Genomic DNA, 21,621 nt, shown 5'->3' with positions numbered 1-21,621 from the left:
TTTAGCTTTAAGGCAATCATTAAATTGCTCTTTGCCTTACATTTTAATGGGAATTATTGTCTTTTTATTAGTTACCATGTGGCAGTGAGCAATAAAGACATTTTCCAAGAACTGGACAAGAACTGTGATATTTATAGGTCAGCGTCGGTTTAATCACTGGGAAAATTGTGTTCTCTATATTACTAATTTTTATTTCAGTTTACTCCCACGGGTTAAAGCGTTAAAGCTTTTCATGCGTACAGCTAACATTAAGTTGTATAGTACTTCTTGATTTTTCGTTACTCTGTTAAAATTGTCATTAATCGAAAAAGTCTATGAGTGCATTCTTCTTTTCCTTCACAAAGGTTTACAATCAGTGTGATAACGTACCCCATTCCAACGCTTGACTTGAATCTTGAATTTTTCCGTCTCCAAATCAGATTGCTGTTTTCCTTTGCAATTGCTCCAGAGAGGTCTAAATCTTTTTGCACATATGCCATCTTAACCGTGAAACTTTATCTGGTACGACATTGAAATGATTTGGGCTGCCACATAAGAATTTCAGTCATCAAGCCTTTCGAACAATGAAAACAGTCTTTCATTTTTTCTGTTTAAATTTATTTATCACTGTTTCTTGAGTTTGTTTCTATTTACATTTAGTAAGGTTAAAATTCTGTAGCATAGCAAATGCTATTATTGAAATATTCTATACGTGAATTCTTTAACTGATCAATTTTCTCTTACGTACCTTCGCATGTTGTAAGAGAGCCACTCCATGTTCCATCACTTAAGCATGTCCTTACTCTTGATCCTTTCATCTCATAACCCGTCTCTGTGCAGTCGAACACTATTCTATTTCCATAGGTAAACGCTACTTGCTCTATTATATCTCCATGATCTGGCTTTTGTAAGGGGCCACAATCCACAACTTCCGAAAGAAAACAACAACAAACAAGAATGACATAATATTAGATGTTATTTTCTAAATGTGGGAGACGCGATGGCCTTGACTCCGCTGTGCATGTTTTTGGACAAAACACTTTTCTTTTAACAATGTTCCTCATACCCAGGATTATAAATGAGCATCGGCGAATTTTGGGGGTAACCTTGTGATCAACTGGTATATTGCATCCAAGCGGGAGTAGTAATGTTCCCAGTCGCTTCATACTATAGAAAGCGGGATAAGCTCCAACAGGCCTCTTGGCTTTAGTGCAGACTTTTTCTTTACCTACTAAATTTTTTTTTCTTTTTGAATGCGTATTTCGTTTCTCGTGCGTTTAAAACAGTCTATGACTCTTTCGTCAATTGCCATAAACTATTCTAATCTTCACTCACCTAAAATTGCTGTTTAACTGCTAACACTAGACTAATAAATGTATAAGGCAGCTACAAAATAATTCTTAGGAGATTTCCGAGAAAATGTAACATAAAAATTTACGCGTTCCTTGTTGCCTTAATTAAATAAATGAAACGAAAATCAGATTTATTTCAAAGTAGAATCTACGTTCACAGTGAGATTTTTCTCTAAGGACTAGTAGTTGATCCGCTATTCCAAAACGTGACTTTCAAATCCATGTTCACATGCATCGCTCTCGCCTGTGTTTAATTTGTGGGAAAGCAATAGTAAATTTGAAAAAATATATCTTCCACACAAAACTGTAATACTTACATGACTAATAACAAACACGTACGAAATGATCTCAATATTTACATTATCGAATATCTTACCTTCACAAATAGGGTCTTTATCGCCCCATTTCTCGTTAGCCTGGCATGTTCTATAAGATGGTCCTTTAAGATTGTAGCCTTCATTGCACTCGTATCTGATCTTTTCTTTAAAGGAATATACGTATCCTATGATCTTTCCGTTAGGGATATCGTTTGGGCGGCCACAGTTTTTAGCTGATGAAATTAATAAAAATCTTAGGCAAGTACTGATTTCTGTAAATGATTTTCGATTTCAATCATACAACCGTGTGTTTCTTTTTCACGATGTGCAATATTATTTTGAGCAAGATCCATTTTGAGTTAAATTGCTGGGTGGTTTTGCCACAGACACAACGCTGGGGAAATCAAATGAAGAATACCAGGCAGCAAAAATGTGAAAAAAAATCCAGCGTGATCTTACTATAGGAATTTTTCAACGCTTTAGGAAGGTTAAATTTCCAAAGAGTACAGCCCTGTTCAACGAAAAGATGGACAACTAAACCAACAATTTTCCGTCTTTCTTGTAACCTATAGCGTAAAGAAAAGAGAGTCGATCTTTCCTTTTCTTTTCCTTGTTATTTGTTTTTCTAAGCTGGAATGCACTTAAAACCATGCATGTGCATCAGTGCCAAGTGAAAACGCGTAACTCGTGTATCGCTCAGTTATGACCCAAAGATCTGGCGTTTGTTTTTAGATATCTTAGTGACTGAGTTTGGCGAGTCAGCACAGATTGAGTATGCACTGTAACTCTAAACAGACTAAACTCACGTGAGCAGGTGATGCCTCCACTCCACCTGTTGCCTTTCTTACATTGGTAAACACCAAGTCCTGACTTAAAATATCCTTCCTTGCATTTCAATAGCACTCTGTCACCGTATTTGAATTCCCTATCCATTGACCGAGGGTAGATAACAGCAGCTTCGTCAGGGATGTTCGGCTTGTCACATAAGGGAGCTACACAGAATTATAATTTAAGAACACATGATGCTATCTTTCAAAGAGATTCAAACTTATTTGTTTTCAGGATATGGGGCTATTGTCTTAAAAGTCGCAACCAAAAGTATTTGCAAAGTGACATTCAAACAAAAACCATGGAAACAAATTATAGAACAGGGAGAGGAAAAACCAAAACGGAGCTGGTGAAAGAAAAAATTAGAGAACTGAGTAAAAATTTGAGTTTCTATCCAAGTCGTAATTACAAGATATAGTCCAGAAATGGACAGATCGAGAAAATTTAGCTGCCCTGGAACTCCTGGTTCATATTTTCCCTTGCACCGATTTCTTTTGATATCATGTTCATAAAGGCTACATTTTTCCATCAACTAGGACAACTAGAGGCCGCCAGCAGAGAGGTTAAGCATGTCGTTTACAGCAAAAGGCAAAAATTTTACTTCTTTCCGTCTGCATACCTTCAGATTGTTCAGCCGTCTTTTCGCTAAACCGAAATATTTGCATGAATCGTGATTGCGACTTGCGAATTATAAAAAAAAATTAAGTAAATCAAAGTTAATTTGATCTTTAAACTCACCAACGACCGCGATTTATTTATTTCAGCGGTTCATTTGACGACCAAGCATAGTTAAGTATGAGGAATGAATCCCGAATGAATTACTCACGTGAATGAATGCATTTTGGCTTTGGAGCACTCCATTGTCCGTTTTCCTGGCACCGTATTCGAGGAGTTCCTACCATTTTAAACATGTCTTCATCAAAACACCAGAAATGAATATACTTCACACCCTTAATACGTTCAATTCGTCTGTTTCCAAAAGAGATGTGTCCTGGATTCTGACACAAGGTTCCTGTCAAGAGCGAAGAAATGATCCAATATTTATGTCGGTGATTTAAGAACTGAATTGTTTAATTTACTGTACCAAATGGCTTTCAGTGAATGAACGAGCATTTGGCGAAAAGATTAGCTAATCGACCTTAAGAAATGACAAAGAATGACTGAACTAAACAACGAACAGGCCAAAGATAAGCGAACGCATAAAATGTGAGTAAATGGACGCACGGACGGATAAATTGTAAAGTTGTGACAAGGCCGTGAGAAAAATAAAAAAAAATATAAAAAATAAAAAAAAAAGGCTATCCTGAGAAAGAATTGTAAACTATTTAAATGTGTATGGCTACATAATCGAAAGGACGGTCGGATTGATAAATTGTTGGAACACGTATTGAATTTGATGTATAATACTTACTGCATCTCGCTTTCGCTCCATCCCATTTTCCTGTGGCTCTACAAGTTCGTTCTACCGAGCCGCGGAGTCTATGCCCTTTCTTACACTCATATGTCACCACGCTGCGAAAGTAGCTGCCGTTGCTGAAGCTAGAACGACCATTTTTTACCTTAGGTAAGTTTTCACATCTGAGGTCTACAAGAAAAAAAGGGAAATTCGAAATTTGGGCATTCGTCGTCCTCTTTCTTCGTTGATACGATACAAAGAACAAAATTATCATATGATCAGGAGCCTACATCTTTTTCTCGACGTGCATTTTCCATTGGAAGGTTTGATGGCGTAGTTCTTACCAGCCACTATCCGTAAAACCCCAGCTATAAACCCTGGGGTAACAATGCTCTCACACGAGCGGGTAGGCCTGATTCAGTAAGGCTTGCAAGTGTAAACTATCGAGCTTAGTAATCTCACCTCGAATAAAGCGTTGAGAGCATATACAGTGATTCTTCCTTTAACATATCCACAGAATTATCTCAAGAACTAAGTATAGGTAACTGTATCCAGGTGGCAAAAAAAAAGTGGGGTAGTTATCTGTTGATTAAGATATCATGCCTCGCCTAAAACGTAATAGGAATTTCTACGTCACTTTCCTCGAGTCACGCCGGTGGCTGGCTCATCACGAAAAATCTTGGTTATCAAATTGCGTGACGCAAACGGGGAAAATAATGTCTTATCAAGAGTCCTTGTTGATAGACACGTTTGATTAGAACACATAGAACTACTCTCTTAGCATAATGGAAAACTGAATTAAACGATTATATTAAAATGTATTAAACGTAATCTTCGTCGTGTTTCCTGTTTGTTTTTTTGTAATGTTTGAGAGAAATCTTGCTGTTATCTCTGAATACATTACAGTTCCGTAATTATAATAATTCAGATAATTCTGTATATGTCGTATAATCGTAAAGATATGTTCTCTAGACAGAGTACTCTAATTTCTATATGTGTGTACTTCTCTCAAAAAGCGCCTACGTGAATATATTCCATGTAATCTCGTTAAAGTCCAGCCAAGAAACAAGACATGTTCATATATCCTTGCTTTAAATTTTTCGTTTGACTTCTAGAAATCTTCGCATAATCATATCATATCCACTCACTGTTTTTAACGCAAATCATTCCACAGTCTCCATCACATAAACATGTTCTATTTCCTCGGCAATCTCCGTCAGTCGAGCAGGTCTTGCCACAGAATCGTACCTTATTTGTTCTGGGGCAGCCTATGAAAACGAAGAAGTCGATTAAGAAGAAACTGTGAGGATCTTGGAGTATCTAATGAACGCATATTTACCACTCTGCCTTGGTTTGCCCTCAATGATTGGATAACAGCAAAGGAAAATCGCCCCCAAGAGAAGTGTTTTCCACATTGTTATATATATCGATTCGAATTCTACACGTTTATAGCCTCCGTTCCAACGCATCACTAAAACGCTTCGACAAAATGAGTTCCTCAAGTTACGGTCAACTCAACCGGAAATGATATTATTACTAAGAAATGGCTATGTTCTTTCACAGCTAGATATGTCTGATAAGCTGCGGCAGTTGTTGGGAAAAAAATGAGAGAGGAGGGGGAATAATTATGTACACAAGCTGCTAAAGAGTGCTAGTCGTGATATGGGAGTCAGCGAGTTTCGACAGAACCTCACCGTAAACTTCTATAAAACGTTAGCCATCCCTCTGGGGCAAGATTTGGCGGCACGCAAGGAAAGTCATCACGGTCACGCGTGACCGTGATGACTTAGTTGACACAGGCAAATGTAACGCGCGTGGAGGGGAAAATACCGAAATCGCTTAAGGGTCGAGAAGCTGAATTCTACGATCCTCGCAGCTAAGAACACTACTGAACTAGTAGTTGAAAATAGGACCTGAAAAAATTCAGACCCGCACGGGATTTGAACCCATGACCTCTGCGATACCGGTGCAGCGCTCTACCAACTGTGCTAACAAGCCAACTGGGAGCTGGGGAATATGTTGGGTCCAAATAAACCATCCAAGTGATGAATAATGATTTTCGATATATGAAATTTATATATTTGCACTGCGCTGAAGAAACGAATTTAAGAGATCTTCGCAGCTAAGAAACACTACTGAACTGGTAGTTGAAAATAGGACCTAAAAAAATTCAGGCCCGTACGGGATTTGAACCCATGACTTCTGCGATACCGGTGTAGCGCTCAACCAACTGAGCTAACAAGCCAACAATACTGGCCCTGAACCGTATTTTGTAAACGAAATCTATTCTAGTTCGTGTTTTTGAGCCGCGGAGTATACACGGTTTCTTACTCTTATATGTCACCACTTTGCGAAAGTAGCTGCCATTGCTGAAGCTAGAACGCCCTTGTTTTACCTTTGGTAAGTTTTCACGTCTGAGGTCTACAAAAAAAGATGTGAAATTAGAAATTGGGGTATTCGTCGTCCTTTTGATTTGTTGATACGATATGAGGAACGAAATAGTTATATGATCAGGAGCCTACATCTTTTTGTAGAAGTGCATTTTTCCAACGGAAGGTTTGATGGCGTTGTTCCTCATTAATCTTAATCATTACAAATTCCTTAAATATTATTGGTGCATCCGTAGCTTCATTTTTCACAAATCATTTTGTACAGTTGTAATCGGACATCTGTGATCGCCGCTTCGTGGTCGTCCGATTTTGTTAATCACTCGTATGATTACCGACCAAATGAATGAGTTGCCAGTAACAGGATCCTTTTATTTTTGCGAAGATTTCTGGAATCGCCACGGGGCGAACATTGCAACTGTATGGCGAAGGATTGTTTCAAGGTAAAACAAAAACGATTATGGAGAGAGATCATCGCTTTTTCGCCGCTGATTTATCAGAAATAGATTTAAGTAATGTTGATACACAGGAAGCGTAAGTCTTTGTTTGAATCACCATGAAATTTGAAGTAAAATCCACCGATAAACTTTTCACCATGCTCAAGGTTTTTTGCGAAATTGACATCGGAGCGATGCACAAGTGAATTCATGCTCACAGTTTCTCCCGGGCTGAAGAAGGATTGATAACGACAAAAGGTGCAAATTATCAATCATTTTAGACTGAATTAACTGACTAGAACTCTTGAGGGAAAGAAGAGAAAATGCTGCAATAATAGTAAAGCTCAAATAAAAATAATTAACATTAACACACGCGGCGAATAAATGGCTCACTACTCGAACCACGAACACGCTCATCTGGATTACGAATGTTATATTATTCTTTATAATTTATATTTATATTTATATATATAAGTTATGTTTATTCTAAACTTTGTTTGCAGTTGGGAGTCCTTAGGACTTTTGGCCATGCATAATTTATTCTAAATTGAAATAAATTGCTGCTTTATTATTAATAATTGGCTTCATTTGTTTCCGCCCATGATTATGGTACTGAAAAAAGACAGTATCGACGTCGGTATTGAATATAGAAATGAATACATCCACAAAGGTTGCTAGGTAATCATGAATTTTGCCAGATCAGTTATCAACTATAGCTTATCTTATCTTTCTCATTTGCTCATCCAGTCGATAAAATCAGTATGCAGTTTTAATTTGAGAACCATATTTCGCTGAACTGCAGTCAATAGCTTATCCCTGATCTGCGTATTATGATGGAGAGGATTTGAACGATTCTTAAGTCGATGATTCGCTTCCGAACTAACGCAATTATTTCATCTAAATTGAAATAAATTGCGGCTTTATTATTAATAAGTGGCTTCATTAGTTTCCGCACATGATTATTGTACAGAAAAAATACAGTATCGACCTCGGTATTGAATTTAGTAATGAATACATCCACAACGGTAGCTAAGTAATCATGAATTTTGCTAGATCAGTTATGAACTATAGTTTATCTTTTACAAAAGAATACTGAACGAAGTTACGCATTTAATTAGGATGTAGCAACCTTTGCATATGACTTTTCTTATTTGGACGTATTCGCAATTGTCAAACATTAACATCAGGTGTCTTGGTTTTTAGTGAAGAAACAGCTTCTAGATACTGTGAACTGCTAGACGGTTAATCCTCTAAAACGATAAAAAAAGGTTTTAGTGCTTTAAGCGCAATCTGAAAGTCTAAAAGCTCGATGTTATTGTCTGTTCTGGACAGTTAAGCTGTTGACACCCTTCCAAGTTCGTGGCGAAGACTTAATCATCAAGACTTGACTTAACCGTGAAGTCCTCGTCATCGCTGAGTCCCTGGTGGTGTTTCTCTTCACCAGATTTAGTTCTGCAACATACTTTCCAACCATTTTCTTCTTCAAAAAATCCCGAAGTATCTAAAGACGTTTCCCAGCCATAACCTGAGCCAGAAAATCCCACGTCATTGCCTGCAAGGAGTACCAAAAAAAAAAAAATTAACAATAATACTCCCAGATTTAAAGACATCGGACAAGAAAACACAAATCTAAGACATGAAAGGGTAACAGGAAATCAAAATTCCGGACAAACTTTTCAGCGGGGTGTCAGTCAGTCTGTTGATAATTAGTCCAACTCTTGCAGTGGTTTAGACAGTCAGTCAGTTAGCCACTTGAGCAGATAATCGGTTCTTAATCAATCCGTCAACCTTTTTAGTCAGACAGATCTGTAATTCAGTTTCTCAGCGAGTCAGTCCAGAGCCTAAGTAACCAACAGAAAAATACGCTCTGATTAAATTCTTGAATCGATTATCAAACGTGTGACGCTTGGCAGACCTCCGCAAGTGGCTTCCCTACAGAATCTCTGTTGCATTCGCTCTGCCTTGTCACACGGCACTCCCCCATTCCTTGGTTCAGGTGAATCACATTTTCTTTCACGCGCCCGCAATCCAATTCCACACGTCAAGCTACATTCTGACCAAGGACCCCAATTACCCCAGCCTCCGTCGACAGCTTTGAAATAAGACAACATACTGAATTAGAAAAGATATCATAATTTCACACCATTTCTGAAGCGCAACGAAACCTTGATTCTTCAACAAAATAAGGTTTTATTACATTTGTGAAGAGACATCTTCACAGTACGTAGACTTTTGAGGGTTGAACCTCGAAACCTTGATTCTCAAAAAAGTAAGGTTTGATTACATTTGTGAAGAGACATCTTTACAATATGGAGACTTCTGGGGGTTGGAAGTTTTCCAGCAGGACTTAACTTCATCGATCGAACGTGGAACGAAGATAGAAAAGAAAAAAGACACGAGGAGGCCAGCCTGACTAAATTTACCAATCATTTGATAAATCTTCTTATATGGTATTGATCAATATCGTTAGATGGCTTCTCACGCCATGAGGGACCTTTGTATACATTTATATGCATTACCTTAAGAACGAAAAGGGCTAGTCATGCACACTACTTATTTCTTAGTATCGTTGACGTTGAAGATAACCACCAAACAGTATAAAATTCCGGTAAGTCGCCTTCCTAGTCTTTAGGTTTGTCAAAAACTAATTCTCGGCAGAGCGCAGGCTAATCACAATCTACACCTTAGTCCTTTGCCCTTAGGTAGTAAAGAAGTCATTAAACACTGGAAATAAAATGTTACTTACAGTCAATATTGGCTCACCTGGTTTAATGCACTTTTGTAATCTACAATATTCGTCTTCAGTTCTTTCACTCTCGTTGCACGGTGCACCACCATTGGTAGGCATTGGCGAGTCGCAAAATCGTTCACGTGACCGCTTTCCACGTCCACAGGTCACACTGCATGGCCACCAAGGAGTCCACGTTCCCCATGAGCCATCAACTAAAAAAAAAGGAAAGAAATTAGGTGTTCAGAGATTATGACGTTGTTGACACGAGAATAGTCTGACAGTTGAAAGGATTCGCCTTGAAAGAAGTTACAACCCAGTCAAAACTTGTGCATCGTGAAAAATTTATTTTAGATTCTATTTCCAGTATTCGTTAATCCTCTTTATCCTTAAACCATCCTTATGTAATTTTCTACGGCTGTGGCCGTAGTTCGTCCCCCAGGGGTTAAGGTTATTCTTTCTTTCTTGTTTGTCCAACCTTTAAATGTTTCATTCAAATCAATCGTAGCTTTTATCACACTCCACCAAAAAAGAGACAAACAAACAAACAAATAAACAAAAACACAGAAAAAAGCAAAACCAATTAGAATTAAATATCGCCACATCCGCACTCATTAAATTCCTCCTATTCAACGCCTTAAAACTCCTCCTCCCGCACCCGACAGAGAGGGTTGAAAAAAGAGTGCCATATAGAGAGAGTCCAGGAAATCTTGCTCTCTCGTACTCAGAACGCCATTTGGTATTAGCCCCTATTTAAGGCGCGCAAAGGAGTCACTGAATTTCAAATATGTGTTAACAGGCCCATAATTCTAATGGGAACTTTGTTTCTGTTTGTGTTCCGCTAAAGTATCATAACCACCATGAGCTAACCAAGTAAGCCAGTGAAGTTACTCGAAAAACAGGATTCATCAACTTCTTTCAATTGCAATTATCTGAGTAATCTTGGATCACTCATACAGATCTGAGTTATACCAACGAAACACACTCCTAATATGTGATAGAAAATTTAAATCACTCACAGACTTAATTGGAAAGACAACTGAAATTTAGTATATAACTAACCAGGGGCAGAGCAGCCATATAATTCCAGGCGGAGACAGGAAACATTTGCCAGAGATGCATCACCATCCAAAGAAAGTGGAAACTTTGGGTAGATACGAACCGAACGTGTTCTAATTTGAGGTTGGAGTGCAATACCGTTTACGGAGGCTATGCCAACATTTCCATCAAATGTCTGTACGTCGAAAGATAAAAGTAAGAAACGATAATATTTTTTTATTCATAAACTTTATCAAAACGTCATGGTTACCAAAAAGATGCGAGACCCAGTTCAAAGGTAAATCACACTCGCTTGATGTCGTTATTTTATCGCTGATATTAATCTCTCGGTCCAGCCCCTCTCCTTTTGGTATTTTTTTCTTAATGTAATTAAGGGCTGATTCCTGCCTTGTTTTATTTTATTTTATCTATTGTTACTATTTTTTTTTTTGGGAGGGGGGGGAGGGGACTAGTAGGAGGACTTTGCTTGTGTTACGCTAAAATCTACCTGATTCCCCCATAAAGTTCTGCATTCCCCCATAGGGTTCTGAAATATTCTTATATCCCTTCTCACTAGGGGTAAATTGGCAGTCAATTTACCACAACCCTCTCTTCTTTACTTTTTTGGAGTCGACTCGTCCTCCCTTCGCTCCCCCCTGAAAACCATGTGAGCCTCCCCAATTCTACCCGCCCCCGCCCTTCCACAGGTAATAAACGATAACTGTCCCATCAAAGGAATAACTTTTTTTTTCATTCTTCTTTGGTTCCTCGAGCGTAGTAACTCAGATTTAAGTAATTAAGGGAGGAGGAGTGGGGCAGGGTGGGGGTCTTTCAGTACATAGTAGAAACTTATGAATAATTGCGTTCGGCACACCAACCGTGTTACGTGCATCTTCTTTGGGCATGCATAATACATTGTGCGTGCAATGTTCATTTTGCTTGCAGAATGCCGATATTCGGATGTCGGTGCAAGCGATATGGATCCGACACAGGATTTGTTTGTTTATTACTAACCTGAGTTCCGTCCGTTCTCCTGTAAACGATCCATTTTCCATCCTTCTGGTATCGAATTTCGTACTTCGTTGCCCATCTCAAGTCCTTTTTGCTTCCCTGCGTCTTAATCAAAGTAAGAAACTTTTCCTCGCTCAGCAGTATTTCTATGTAGGGCAGATTGTCGGTCGGAGCCGAGCACCAGGCCCCTTGCACACCGTCCAGTCGAGCAAGGGAAGGGACGTGGTTTATACTTAATTGCGACGATGCTGTGATGCTGCTGTCCTGAATTTTCTTGTTCTGCATTCCCAGGCTTGTATTGCACGCACCTTTCAGAGAACAGAGTCGAATTTTAGCGTTAAGCACCTCGCGCGGGATAAACGCCTTTGTTCGCATTATAGTTGGGATGTTCGAGGCGAATCCATATCAGCGAACAAATGCGTCCTAATTTGTACAGAAGTGGCAGCATACACTGGCAAGGATCTCAGGGATCTGACTACGGCACTTGACAAGTTCAACGAAAAATTCAAATTTGTAAGGTGAAAAACCGCGGAATTTAATTTTCCCTTTCTTTTATGTTAATTGTCCAGGGAGTTGTCCGCTGACTACGCAAAAGAAATAAAAAATTCCATGATTCATCCTTTCATTTCAGTCTCACAGGAGTTCTGTCCGAACATGAAACATATGGAACCAAATGAACGAAAATTTTCCGAGAACGCTCAGGGGGTAATAAGTAATATAAACTTCCTTGCGTGTTGCTAAACAAAACAAATACTTCAAGTATCAGTCAGTTTCAACACTTGACCTTTAATACCGAAAGCTATCTCACAGATAGATTATCGATGAGACTTAGGCCAATGTCTCACATATAAATATAGCTAGAAATTACCGCATGGGGATGAAACTGGACTAAAAATTTGATTAGTGCAGATACATTGTTTAGGCTCAATCTCTCACGTTTGCTTGACTTTCCTATCTTTTAAACTTCCTGTTTGATGATTTGAAATATTAGTATATTAATGGCTTTCGTTGCTATCTTTGCACAGACGTCCTTTATAAGTTAGCGTCTCCTGTTTCCTTTGCGGAAAACACGAAAAACGATAAATAGAGAGCGCACTCTAGGTTTTTTTTTATTTCATTTAGATTTTTGATTAAATAGATCTTAGGACTATTATTGAAAAAAAAATTAAAATTACGCTGACAAAGAGCGTTGCATGGGGAAAATACAAATATCAAAACAAGCTATGATGTATACCACCAACGCAGAAACGTCTTACGACAGCTTACGTGTGGCTATTGCTTATAACAGCAGCCACATCAATACGATGAGTCCCTCAGCGACTTTTATCAAAATATAACAGGTAGTCTGTTTGCAAAATGTTTAGGGCCGTGAGGATTTCTTATTCAGTGGGGTAGAACCAATCATGAAATAATATATTGATAAAAGTAAACAGTGGAATGCGATTCGACCAGAAATGAAATTTGGCTAACCTTCAACGTCGCGAGCGTTCGACACAATCCATATGACACACGCGGTAAGTAGGATCTTCATTATATTGGGTCTGCTCGCAAAATGGATGAACACTCTTCTGGAGAAGGGTTGAAGTAACTAGAACAAGACCATAAATGAAAAGCGGCCTTCAACGAAGGACCTGAAACGGTTGTTTTGCTCGCTCAGTATGAGGTTACTCTCGGCGAGATCAGTCACGTAGCAGCTGACATATTCAACCAAAAAGTTCCTTATGGGTTGTGCAAGTCCAAGCTTGCTCAGTCGAGCTATTTTTACAATGTGCTTTGATAATCAGATCCCCGCGCTGTGTGTTTGGTAATTGTTGTAGTATTCTGTATGGAAGTTCTCGGCTATAATACTTTATTTTATCAAAGCTTCTAAGCATTTAGGTAAAATTCAACGCTGGTATTTAGTTTGCTTAGTCCGCATTCAATTAACAATTGTCCAAGAACTAACACGACGAAAAAATCCATGACGCAAACGGTTTAACTTTATTTACGATATTTCAACGTAAGCTGGGAGGGGATGGGTAAATGATAATAAGCTTTCTGAATCTATTATCCTCGAATGAGAGAAATAGTCCAGGCCAAAAAAAAAAATAACCGTTATAGTTGTTTCGTGGAAACCTGCCAACAGTCAATTTCAAGTAGCTGCTTCACGATGGTTAACGTCGCGTCAAGTAAAACAAGTTTGTAAACTGAAAAAAGAACACTCTGCCAGATCTGGAGTACAAAGAAACTGACATTTATGACGTCTGTAAGCTGAAAGCTGACAAGGAAAGGGGAAGGTATGAATAGAAAAGATTAAAAGATTGCAAATTACGAGCCTTGATAAACTGATTAGGTCAATGTTTCTTTGGTTTATCTTTGTTTCAAAGAGAGAAAATTGTAAAATATTCTATAAACTTTGAGAAGGTACAGGAGTATCTGCCTCTTGACACAAACTCAACCAAAAGAAAAAATTTTTCATTTTAGTTAAGCTTAAGTGCAGCACTGTTGGATTTAAATAAGAAAGAAGATTATCAACGGCTCTCTGCTTTCTTGTCGTGTTTATAATTCCTGAACGATAGAATAGCCTTTAGACAAATGTATTTTGTTTCTTTGGGTAAAAAAGATTCAACTTTAATAGAATCACGCGTTTTCAACGACAAGAGGGGTCAAAACGAGACAATAGACCTCCAGCTGAAGAATTTGTCACCTTTGCATAACCAAAATATGGGTTGTATTCCGTGAAACAAGGGCTGTATTAGGGATAACGATGTATTTTATTAAAAATAACGCCAAACATTCAAATAAAAACTTACGAGTGACAGGCATTTCTTTTCACGAGGTAACAAACATCCTAATACAGTAGATTTAATGCCCCCGTCGCGAAATATATCATACGGTATGGTCTAAGCTTAATTTCAGGGCAACAGTAGGTGCAGTGAGTTGTGTGAATAAACAGAATTCCAACCTTCAAACCTTAAGGATTTGGATGCGAGGTAAACAGATGATTGGATTGATAAAATTCATTGCTACGCAGAGGAGAGGGCACTCATTTAATTTGATAGTACATAAGATCACAAGCTGATTTGAGCATCATAATTTTGATAATTTGCGTTTTTTTCCATACCATCCTTGTTTGCTTAAGTGACTTGCGTTACTTTACATATCATCCTTGTTTGCATAAGGGACTTTCACTCTTTAACAGTACCTTAAACCTAAAAAATCGGAAGGCTTTAAGTAATTAAATGAATACAAGAGAATGATAACGTTTAGTGCTTTACAATTTTACGTTGCCTAAGAGTTTAGAGAAAGTCATTTCTTTGAAGTCCATTTTACGACGAAAAATCATTACCACTTATCTCAAGGCGAGCGAGACAAATTTCTTTCTCGCTAAAACCTTGGAAAATTGCACGTCAAAGGAATCTTGACTTATTACAATTAGTTCCTGAAACCAAAGCATTGAACCAGGAGTCATATTTTGACTGTCAATCGGTCTGTCGGGCGGAAAATACCAACAAACTATCATAAAAGTAAGTGCCCTTCGTTGGCCTCATTGTGATTCTCATGGTTGTGAATTAACAAAATAAAAAGAAAAGGACAGACATCTGAAACAATAACGCTATGCCTCTTCAGCTACCTTTTTCTAAAGGCGTTCGGCTATAAGAAAATAAACATCCCAAACATTGAAAACTCTGAAAGAAATACGAGACTTACTGCAAAGGCTGACGAGATTTCGAGACCGCACAAATATTCGCGAGACCCACAATCTCTCAAAGTTACGACCGGCTATTGCTGTGCCTTTCTTTCTTTGGAAATAATCCTGGGCTTAACGAATCTCTTGAATTTTACGTAAGTATTACAGGTCTGATGCAAAATACAGTTTATTCAAAGTTAATTTCCGGCGTTACTAAACATTTAAAAGCTCCGAGATCACCTTAGCTCACGATTAGCTAGAGATGTTTCATTGATTGGTGCGATTTAGGGAGTATTAATTTAATATTATAGCTCACTATATTCTTGCTTCATCATCTCTGCTGCTCTCTTCTTGGGTTTCAGGCCATATCACTCCAAGATAAAGAGGAAGTTAGTCAGGGTTGATACTCTTCCCCCGGCTAATCGAACATGAAATTTTAGCAGGATAGAATAATAACTAAGAATACAATCTGCATAAGACTGGAGATTCTGCTCATGGTGTATTTCTAAGGCGGGTATTACTGTCTCAGAATTCCTACAAGTTCGATCATGACGTTGCAAGCAAACGTTTGACTATATTTGTTGCTGCAAATGAAAAATCGTGAAAAGAGCCCCATGTGAAACCATAAAGCGAACAACTGAGATGAATGAACGAACTGGAAAGAATAAATGAGGAGGGAAAGAAACGAGTCAAGGGAAAAACTGTCGACCAAACGAACTGGAACGAATACACGAAGTAGGGAAAGAACCAACCAAGGAACAAACTGAAAACAAACCGATCGAAAGCTGTGATGAACCAAGGAACTGACTGACAACAAATCATCGAATGAACAACTAAAAATATAGATCCCTGCAGAAGTTGCAGAACAAATGCCATGAGAAAGTTAATCCAACCCCTTCTTCCTGATACTAATTGATATTATAACCAATGTGATCTCGATTAAATGAAAAAAATGATAAATTGAGCCGCAGATGATCTACAGCTGAAGAAGAAAACTAATGAACGAGCTAACTAATCAAGAACAGATTGATCTTCCTTGAAGCTTTCCAGCTGATTTCATTTCAATAAACGCCACACCAATTTTCGCACTTTGCATACCTATTATGGTTGAGTAGTCTGCAATCGGCTTAGTTACAGCCGTTAATTGATGTTTATTTTCTCCAGACATTGTGGAGTCAACTTTGATCTTTGCGGAAATTTTTAATCAACTGTACATTTTTGCAGGTTGTATATTCCCAAGGCTTCCTCTTTAATCGCAGTTTACTCTTTAAAATTGTCGACAATGTGTGACCTTAACCAGGGTTATCGCGTTACCCGCGTCCCCCCCTCTTCCCTACCCCTCTCAGCACCTGGCACAGGCACACCCAGAGTTTCAACTGGTTACTAGCGATCTGTCGGGAAAGTTCAACGAAATTCCGGGAGAGGGGGAGGAAGGAATAGGCCAGTATCCCGTCCGGAAGGCGAGGGAATTGATACTACCAGCCGCCTCAAGTTACAAAAACTGAGATAATCTAGGGCAGCCCTTGCGCCGGCCATTTTTCTTGATTTATTGCTTGCCGAAAATACAATCAATCGGATTAGATTTACACATAACTCGGAGACCAGTAAAAAATAACAACAGAAACGCGACAGCACTATGAAGAAATTAATTTGCCATGGTTAAGAGCATGTGTAACATTTGCGTAATGGAACTGTGCCACCATTTTAAAAGCCCTTTTTCCGTGCCGTACGCAAAGCAGTTCTCTTCGTATCAGGATTAAACCCAATCGCGACTCGGTCATCGTGTTTTCCTTGCGTGCAGAGAATCAAATGCATTCTCTTTGAGTTCTATTTGGCTTTATGTGATATTTTTCTTTGTTCTGATGACCACCGTTCCACTCTTTACGAAATCAATTGAAATGCATTACAAATTTGCTAGCATTTCTTCTTATCGTTTTCTTGTGATACGGGCTGCCTACAACCTCTAACATCTTATCATTAGAAAATAATCAATGTGATAGATCTGTCTGATAGATCCAAAACTCGCATTCGAACTCTAGCCCTATCCAGATTGTTTTCAGTTCCAATCGGAGCTTATTTTCTGCGATTTCCGCTAGCAAGGTGTGGTTGCCGAAAACAGTTAGATGACAAAAATAAACACAATTTATTAGGAGGTCACAGATATTAACGGATTCCATCAAAGCATCCCAATTGTTCGGTGTTTCCTTTGACAAAGTTCCAATTTACAATAGTAAATAGAGTATCTCTTTATATTCTCCAAGTAAGGATTACACTTGTAACGCGAAACAATATCTATAGATCCAAATATTTGTATTTGTTTTTGTAAATGGGAACGATCCAAACAAAACCAACCCTTCTAGTTTAAATATTGCGTTTTTTTAAGTTAAAATGATTATTAAGTTTTGCATTTATTTCCCTTTATTATAATGACTCGCTTCCAACCAAGCACTCCCTGTTAGGAAAGTCAGGATAAGAAGATGAATTACAACACAAAATACGTGATGATTCGTTTATCTCACTATTCAGGAAGACTTGGAGGTTATCAGTTGCCGAAGGAATGAGATCCTCGCGACGATTTTCCCAAGATATTAACAAATATAGATCTTAGATTATCAGCGGTGGCCTTTGAATCTTTACAGCTTAGTTGAAAGAGAACAGCGTTCAATTTTCAACGCTCTTGGTCTTCACTCGAACTTTCGAGACTTCGCTCTCTCTGGTCATCGCGAATTAATGATGCTCTAAAGCCACACGCATGATTGACTTTTATTTAATTTAATAACTTTGACATGATAAGAAGTGAATTGCAATCTCATTTGATATTTTAAGCACCTTTAAAGGGCGCCGTGATTGTTTAACTTGGTGCCAGTAGTCGAGCATTTCGTTTCATGCTTCAGACCAGCACACAAATTTTCCAGTGAACATGTTCAAAGCGTGGTCTTCAGTTCTTGCCGCGTTATCTCTGGCGATGTTGGCTTTATCTGAAAGCTTAACGCTCCAAGCAGAGAAGGAATTCGCCTCTGGCTTCCTTCAAATGCTGGACATGGATCATGCTCCTAATATCTCGAGCGATCGCCATGACATTCCGCGCTACATCTTAAATCTGTACAAGGGCAAGCTTACATGGAAGCGATCTAACGTCGGCAGAAGAATTCCAGATGGCTCTACCACACGGATTCTGTTCCCGCAAGGTAACGATGCCGGATGTATTAAGGCATTACAGCAGTAATTCGATTGTACATAAATCCATGCGAGGTGCCAACATGTCTCTTTCGTGATGAATATGTGCTAAGCAGGTTCTAATTTGTTTGTTTGCTTTCACGATCGATTTCAAACAGATCTTAATGAGGACACCGACAGCTCAATTCTCCAGTTCAACTTGTCTTCGGTTGACCTCGGCTCCGGTAAAATTCTACGAAAAGCTGAACTGCACGTCCAAGTTTTTTGTGGAGAGGGTGTGAATGTGAAAGTTAGCATCGTTTACAGCGATGGGTCACAAAATATTGCAGACGGCGATAAGGAGACAATATCAACTCGGGATTGTCACAAGACGATCAAAAGCAGATGGCTTGTGTTCAACCTGACTCAAGTTATACTTTCAAAGGTCAAAAGGCGCAGAGGAACTGTAACTCTGGCCATTTCAACTAATCCTGCATTCAGAATTACCACAAAAGGAAAACGAAAGCCTTTCCTTGTTGTTTTCAACGAGCCACTCGAAATTCCAAACCAAGGAGTACTCGGCGCTCCCCCAATGAAGAGGCGACAATTCGTGACAGGTAACGCGACAGAGAACAGCTATGGCAAACTTTCCCGAACGAAGCGTTCGGAGGATAACATGTGTCGAAAACGAAGACTCGCAGTTCGATTCCGCGACTTAAAGTGGAGTGGATGGATTATTGCACCTACGCGATTTGGATTTCATTACTGTGAGGGTTCATGTCCTGGTACTCTCAGCCTGGACTCAAATCCGACAAATCACGCAATTCTGCAAAACATTATCCATCATCGGCTGGGCAAAAAAATACCGGCCGCCACTTGCGTAGCCACTGAGCTTCGCTCGATGAGTCTTCTCTATTACGACCATGACGATACAATTGTGCTGAGAGATGTTCCGGGTATGGTCGCGTCGGATTGTGGTTGTCGATAACTCTAAATCCTAGAGCATCAATTCAAGTTGAAGCTAGGAACAGGTTGACGAACCTTGCAGGAGTTCTATTCGCATAATCCGGTGTTAAGTGCTATGTTAATTGCGTGATAACAGTGTTTAAGAGTCCGTCTCTCATCATTTCTTTAGGTCAATAGTCCAGTTCAGATCACGAAACATGTCGATGTTATGAATGTATTTTCTCTTTTAATCTCGAAAGAGTAAAACGGTCGAAGTTTCGATGAAATCTGGTCAGGTATGTAAATTTTTTTAGTCAGAACCTCAACGCAATGACCCTAACGCTTTTTCAGACAATAAAGAAGTTCTGTCAAATTCAAACCGAACATGGCTCCTTTTGCGCTAATCTACATAATTGTCTAAGCTTTTATCCATTTGAAAGGGGCTGCGTTAAATTAGGTTATTCAGAGTAGTTTGAGACGCAAGGAACCATATTCAAGTAACAGGAATTCTTGAAATTATAATTACGTACGACAGGGGCGTAGTAACCATATCCGCTCGTACATAGACAAGCATGGTTCAGGTGGATACGATTGTGGCCGATTCGAGTGATAAACTTTGAATAATCAATAGGCTAGCTCTATCAAAATGCATAAAGTACATAAAAGTGCTTCTGGACGCAAACAAAGGGCGGCAAGACATGATAATAATCAGTCCATGACAGCACAAAAAAAAAATTTAACTATGGATTTGGGTTTTTTTTAATGGTCTTTAGTCTTTTACGTTTCAACCTGAAGGTATTGTAGGACTGTCTAGGATAAAGATAAATATGGAAGAGGACGATTATTTAAAAACTTTAAGAGATAATGAAGACTTTAAGGATAAGACAAAAGAAATCCAAATAGTTGGGAATAGATATTGAGCAAAACGACGGAAAGAACACCAACCGATCATGTTGAATTGTGTAAGTTAATCAATCTTTTATAAAACTGACAGGATACGTTTAATTATTTTACGTATCGACAGTTGAGGGAAATAGCAAGAACACACTTTACTTTTCGGTCCTAGAGAGGAAAAATAAAAAGTTTATAGTTTGGCAATAGTCACGATTTCATGTGGAATAACCTGATAAGATATTTGTGTTGAATATATTAAAGTTCACACGGCAACCAGGTGGACAATCAGACATAGTTTGAAGCTACACTGGTTTGCAGATTTAATGAATGTAACCGAAGAAGTTACAATTCATAGACCCAACGTTTCGACACTCCTGTCTAGTGCCTTCATCAGGGGTGATCTAAACGCTGCAACAAGAGGTCCTTTTATATGATCACTAATTAGCGGCCTTTTTTCTGACGAGGTGTAAATAGGCGTCAGGAAGCAGACCGCCATCGTCACGATTTAAAGGAGCGTGGGCGGAGTTAATGTGCCAAGCCTCCAAACAAAGGCGCTGGTGGTAACGCCGATTAGTAGTGATAATTTTAGAATTAATTTTGTTGATTAATTATCGTCAGCGACAATTAGTATTGGAATAATCATTTAAATCATCCGACTAGAATAATTCAATAACTGCAATTAAAGAAAAAACAAAGGATTAAAGAGGATGCCGCATGCCCTTTGAATTTTGCTTAGTGAAGCGTCAGTCGAGTAAACTTTCCAGCTACTAGCTGAAGATATCAACTCTTTTTAACAATCGCCATATACTCAGGTGTCTGCTTCTGAGAACTTGTTGCAGTAGTGGATTGGAATTTAGCATCTCTCTTTCAATTTGATTTTTCACATCAAATCCAGTTTGTCTCATTCGGAGGTGTATTGATGCAGTTGGAAAGTTAAATAAAGATCATTTCGAAAGAATTTAGTGGTTTAAGACTTTTATACTTAAGTAAAAAGAAAATTGGTATTTCAAAATGCTCATAATGACCCTTCAGCAGTTCAAAGTTGTGATAAGTTTAAGCACATCCTGCTGACTTGAGGGTTTTCTCCGAAATCCAGCTTCTGTTTATGTGGCTTTGCATAATTGAATTAAGGGAGCAATTGTTCCACTCCCTCTTAATCATTTAGATGGAATAATGTTCGTCCTTCGTGTGTAAATAAGGAGATCCATAAACAGTTAAACTGTATTTTATTCTTCATTATCAAGACGACAAAACTATGCCATAAATTAATACGTTTCAGCTGGTCTAAATTATTACAGTTATTGATTCCTATTTTATAAGGCTTGTCCCTTGTGGAGGAATAGGTACATTTGGAAACATATCGCATAAATTGCTTGAGGCTCATTAAAATATTTAACGCAAATAGAATGTACAGTCCGATCAAAATTTAGATTACAGTGATAAAACATTGGAGTGACTTAAATTTACAATCAAATTTTCGATA

At 38.5% G+C, this 21,621-nt stretch overlaps 3 protein-coding genes across 3 annotated transcripts in view; 1 reads left to right on the top strand and 2 right to left on the bottom strand.

Annotated features, from left to right (window-relative positions):
* LOC113681193 (CUB and sushi domain-containing protein 1-like) overlaps positions 1-5,598 on the bottom strand; it is a 78,127-nt gene extending 72,529 nt beyond the window's left edge. Inside the window, exons 1-7 of the mRNA XM_089205263.1 lie at positions 5,212-5,598; positions 5,021-5,140; positions 3,888-4,061; positions 3,303-3,488; positions 2,455-2,640; positions 1,708-1,881; positions 728-907 (exon numbers count right to left, since the gene is read on the bottom strand). Coding sequence (XP_089061389.1) covers positions 728-907; positions 1,708-1,881; positions 2,455-2,640; positions 3,303-3,488; positions 3,888-4,061; positions 5,021-5,140; positions 5,212-5,341 — 1,150 coding nt within the window. The 5' untranslated portion in view covers positions 5,342-5,598. The remainder of the gene's footprint in view (positions 1-727; positions 908-1,707; positions 1,882-2,454; positions 2,641-3,302; positions 3,489-3,887; positions 4,062-5,020; positions 5,141-5,211) is intronic.
* Positions 5,599-7,114: 1,516 nt separating this feature from the next.
* LOC113681191 (uncharacterized) lies at positions 7,115-13,211 on the bottom strand. Its single transcript, XM_027198260.2, has 6 exons — positions 12,944-13,211; positions 11,477-11,781; positions 10,487-10,658; positions 9,460-9,639; positions 8,612-8,788; positions 7,115-8,248 (listed from the first exon to the last, which is right to left on the bottom strand). Exons 1-6 carry the CDS (start codon positions 13,002-13,004, stop codon positions 8,067-8,069), a joined length of 1,077 nt encoding a protein of 358 aa, XP_027054061.2. The 5' UTR covers positions 13,005-13,211; the 3' UTR covers positions 7,115-8,066.
* Positions 13,212-17,939: 4,728 nt separating this feature from the next.
* LOC113681164 (protein dbl-1) lies at positions 17,940-20,342 on the top strand. Its single transcript, XM_027198231.2, has 2 exons — positions 17,940-18,331; positions 18,479-20,342. Exons 1-2 carry the CDS (start codon positions 18,064-18,066, stop codon positions 19,285-19,287), a joined length of 1,077 nt encoding a protein of 358 aa, XP_027054032.2. The 5' UTR covers positions 17,940-18,063; the 3' UTR covers positions 19,288-20,342.
* Positions 20,343-21,621: the final 1,279 nt, after the last annotated feature.

This window comes from Pocillopora damicornis, chromosome 4 (genome assembly GCF_964200805.1).
Source record: "Pocillopora damicornis chromosome 4, jaPocDami1.2, whole genome shotgun sequence".
NCBI lineage: Eukaryota > Metazoa > Cnidaria > Anthozoa > Scleractinia > Pocilloporidae > Pocillopora > Pocillopora damicornis.
This window is presented reverse-complemented; position numbering and strand designations above follow the sequence as displayed.